Here is a 4798-nt window from a genome sequence, read left to right as displayed (position 1 = left end):
AAATTGGGAAATCTGTTAAAATATTTTAATGTAAAGCAAAATGTATAGCCATTATAATGTTACAATGTTTATATAATCATACAGATATCGACTGATATCTACCTACAATCAGAAAACAGAATATCAATAACACTTACATGAATGTAATTCTCCTTATTTTCATGCAGGTTTGTACCTGCTTATTATGAAAGCTGAGCAACAGCTAAATCAGCTAAGTCTTTTGTTGTTGCTGAGATGGTGAAAAAAGTCACAAACTAAACGAAGTCCTTTGTGTCGCCACTAAAAGATGTCGGATTTATCATCCGAACAGGGTCCTGAGATCAGAAGCACGTGATCCAGACCGATCTCTCCGCTTACTGACCTCCCACGCTCGGCCTCAAAGATGATCTGAAGAAACAGTCAAACCATTAATAAATATACTGTAATAAGCTGGAGAACATAAAAAATATCAAAACAAGATCTGGGTCAAACAATTAGACACATTTCAAAACCCAATCGATAACTTGTTTGTAACTTGTTCAAAAAAAGTCAGCATATGCTAATATTTTCTTAATATTTTTGTCATGTTTTCTACACTGTTAAAAAAAAATCTGTAAGAATATGGCATAATGTACAGTATTGATACTTAATATGAAGGAATTGTGCATTGCATTGTGTTGTGTTTAGTGTTGAAGAACATCTCTGTAAGCTTAAATTAATAGGTACTATTCTCACTGTCTGTTTTCCTATGGATTTTTAAAAATATATTGTGTCATAAAAAAAAAGGAAAAAAGTTGCAAAGTAATATTGCCCAATTATCTGTGTGTATAATATTTAAGATTATTTTATTTGTTTCATATTGTACTATTAATTATTTAATCGCTTTAATGTTTTATGTATACAATAATTCCAACATATCTATTTATTTTGCACTAATAATTTATTTTATTATTTAATATGTATTATTTTATTTAAATTAGAAGTCATTTTTACGTACACTACTACATACAAAGGTATTAATATTTATGATTATTTTATTCATTTCTGAGTATACTGCTATTTCAGTCAGCCACTGTAATATTTTAAATATTGATGTAATTAATATTTATTTTGTACTACCAATATTTTACTTAAATTAGAGGTCTGTTTTTCTACGGATTTAGCTTTTACTGTGTTGGCTGACAAACTCTTGAAAATAGAGTATTTCAGCTTCTCTCGGTAAATCAGGGAAAGCCCTCACTAGAAAGTGAATATCTGAAGAAGAGAAGGATCTTGCCTGTGCTTTCAGACTCTCGTGTGTTGTTAGGAGAGCATGAGAGAGAGTGCTGCTGATGAAAGACAGTCTAACAGCTGTTCTGACGCAGATAATAACAGGCTTGAGCCCTTTCCGGCTGTTTCTCCCTCTAGGAAAAGAGCGCTGGAAGATGTTTCTTAAGGCAGAGGGGAATTTTCTCCCCGGTGTCTTGGGCTTGTCTCCTCTTGTCGGATCTCGAACATGAGTCGTGTCGAGAGGTTTAGAGTTTCTAAGACATGTCCTTTCATTGTGTTAAACATGGTTATTATTCCTGCAGAAATAAATGCAATTATGAGATCTGATGATGAGATTTGAGGTCTTTCATCTAATATTTTATTTCAGATTTGATAGTTTTAGTTTTAGTTTCCAATAACAAAACTACATTGTGCATTTTTTTGGGTTAGTAGTTTTTTGGAAAAGCATCTTTAGTTTTTTATTTATTTTTAGTTTTAGCCATTTTAGTACTTCAACTTCATTTCGGTTATTTGCAGTTAGTTTTTTACTTAACATTTGGATTTTTTTATATTATTATTATTTCAGATTTCACAGAACAACAAAAAAAAGATTTTTAATAGTTTTAGTTTTAGTTGTCACTAGCAAAAACATAGCAAATTTTTTTTTAAATCCTATTCTTAAAACAGTTTATTTAAAATAAAGTAAATAGCCTCCCAAGTTTTTTTCTTCGTCTTCAACCAATGGCGTTTGTGTTTCTTCTCCTGCGGGTCACAGAGCTTCAGCGTTATTGATCGCTCTACGCCTCGGCTCTTCACTCATCTATTGTCAGCTGGACTCTATAGAAGCACTGCTGTTTCTCCATTAGTCAACAGTCTGTCTTTGCCACTAAACTGAGTGTTTTGGGACAGTCATACTACACTTGTGTTTCATTCACTTCCGTTCATATGCATGTGAACGAAGAAGATCAGGTTCACCAGCAAACTCTGACATGTGAATCACAGACTGACCCATAAAATTCTACATGATAGATAATTTATTTTATTTTATTTTAATTCAAATTTAATTTAATTTAATTTAATTTAATTTTAATTTAATTTAATTTAATTTAATTTAATTTAATTTAATTTAATTTAATTTAATTTAATTTAATTTAATTTATTTTATTTTAAATACCTTTTTTTGTGTATTCAAAACATGGTTATTATGTTAACTAAAACCATAAAAAAGTGAAAAAAGAAAGAAAGAAAGAAAGAAAGAAAGAAAGAAAGAAAGAAAGAAAGAAAGAAAGAAAGAAAGAAAGAAAGAAAGAAAGAAAGAAAGAAAGAAAGAAAGAAAGAAAGAAAGAAAGAAAGAAAGAAAGAAAGAAAGAAAGAAAGAAAGAAAGAAAGAAAGAAAGAAAGAAAGAAAGAGAAATCACTTGAAAATTACTTGAAATGAAATAGACATTGCTGGAAAGTGAAAATTAATTTCTTATTTTCATTTGGTTAAAGTACTAAAATAAACTAAAACGCAAATACAAATTATTCAAAAATTACATATTTAAAAAAAATAAGAATGTAAAATTTAAAAGTTTCATATAGTTAACTAAAAACAGACCCATAAAAACATTTTGTCACTTGAAATAAAAAACATTTGAACTTAAATTAAATGAATGAATGCTTTTTTTATTTTAGCTAGTTGCCATTTCTCATATTCATTAGTTTAACTTGATGTACGAAAAATAAATAAATAAATAAATAAATAATAAATAAACTAAGCTAAATAACAATAATACAATTATTTAAATTATTTTTTTTATTACATTAAAAACAAATATTACTAAAAGCTAAAATTATCCCAATTTCAACTGAAATCTAAAAGGAAATGGAAAACTACACATATTAACAGTATTTCAAAGATAATAAAATAACATTGAATCAAAAGATGTAGATTCCTAAAATTGAATTAAGGTGGAGTGGAATTAAATTAGAATGAGGTTTTTAACAACAATTTCATTTTTCAGTATAAATTATGTTCTTATCCATTCGACATATTAAAGGTCCCATGGCATGAAAATGTCACTTTATGACTTCCTCCTCTTCCTCTTCATAAAACTTCTCCTCCTCTGGAAACACAGGTTTCTGCTCCGGAGGGCCGATGTAGACCTCGCCGTCGTAGTCGAAGGGCTGCAGGTGGAGTCGTGGAGATCCGGTCACCACAGGCTCGGGGATGGTGTTGTCAAACTTTCCTCCCAAAATGCGAGTTTTGGAGGGGAAATCAGGAATAGCTGCAGGACACAGAAGATGGAATTAAATGCATGAGAAACCTGGAATGAAATCTTGTATGCTGATGTTGAATGATGTTTTGAAGCCATTAAAAGTCAAAAATGCATATACGGAGTCTGTTTATTTGATCCATGCAATCGCAGCATTATTGCATTAATCATTTAATGTGCTTTATATACGCCATAACTGCATCTATGGATATGTATGAGGCTTTTTCATGCAAAGTGCATTTGTTGTGCATGAAGCCATTCGCAAATGTCAATAATGCAGTTGCATGGTAACACTTTACATTAAGGTTTCAATATTAGTTAACTAAATTAGTTAACATTAGTGCATTATATATATATATATAGTCCACTCCTATAGGTATCACATTAACTATTGCATTAATAAATGAGACTTTATTGTAAAGTGTTACCTGTTGCATTTGCAAAGCATTAAATAGGTTGCCAAAGCAGACGTTTCCTCTTAATGCTGATGTTTGCCTGTTGTTTTGTACCACAAAAGAATGTTTTCAGAAATCACATCAAAGATCAGAGCTTAGAGGAAACGTCCTTCTGCACATACAGCCACTGAACGTTTGCTCTGCATCGCTCAACTTTCTCACCGTTGAGAAACACTTGCGCATTTCCTTTCTCACCTTCCCAGGATCTGTGATAAAAAGGCTTGACTACAAAAACACAAAGGATTCGATTCACATGAGTTAAATGATGTTGCTCAGAGGTCAAAGTTCAGGAGACTCGCTGAGATCTCAGTTCAGTTTAAAGAAACAATTCACCCAAAATAAAAATGTCCTCACTCTCAGGCCATCCATCATGTAGATGAGTTTGTTTCTTCATCAGATTTGGAGAAATGTGTCATTCCATCACTTACTCAGCAATGGATGCTCTGCAGTGAATGGGTGCCGTCAGAATGAGAGTCCAAACAGCTGATAAAAACATCACAATAATCCACACCACTCCAGTTTATCAGTTAACATCTGGAGAAGACAAAAGCGGAAACAAATCCATCATTAAGATGATTTTAACTTGAAACCATAACCATAATCCATAATAACACTTCCTCCGGTGAAAAAGTGCATCTTCTGTTGTCTCTCACATCAAAATCGCAGCTGATAAAAACATCACAATAATCCACACCACTCCAGTTTATCAGTTAACATCTGGAGAAGACAAAAGCGGAAACATATCCATCATTAAGATGTTTTTAACTTGAAACCATAACCATAATCCATAATAACGCTTCCTCTCATTTTGGACTCTCATTCTGACGGCACCCATTCACTGCAGAGCATCCATTGCTGATA

General features: G+C 31.7%; 1 protein-coding gene across 1 annotated transcript in view; it reads right to left on the bottom strand.

Annotated features, from left to right (window-relative positions):
• egfl6 (EGF-like-domain, multiple 6) overlaps positions 1-4798 on the bottom strand; it is a 20598-nt gene that overhangs the window by 3117 nt on the left and 12683 nt on the right. The window contains exons 8-11 of the mRNA XM_016248849.1: positions 4100-4162; positions 3298-3494; positions 309-387; positions 83-102 (exon numbers count right to left, since the gene is read on the bottom strand). Of these exons, the coding sequence (XP_016104335.1) occupies positions 83-102; positions 309-387; positions 3298-3494; positions 4100-4162 (359 nt within the window). The remainder of the gene's footprint in view (positions 1-82; positions 103-308; positions 388-3297; positions 3495-4099; positions 4163-4798) is intronic.

This window comes from Sinocyclocheilus grahami, unplaced genomic scaffold, assembly GCF_001515645.1.
Source record: "Sinocyclocheilus grahami isolate Dianchi unplaced genomic scaffold, SAMN03320097.WGS_v1.1 scaffold894.1, whole genome shotgun sequence".
NCBI lineage: Eukaryota > Metazoa > Chordata > Actinopteri > Cypriniformes > Cyprinidae > Sinocyclocheilus > Sinocyclocheilus grahami.
Note: the sequence above shows the minus strand (reverse complement) of the source record. Positions and strands in the feature narration are given on the sequence as shown.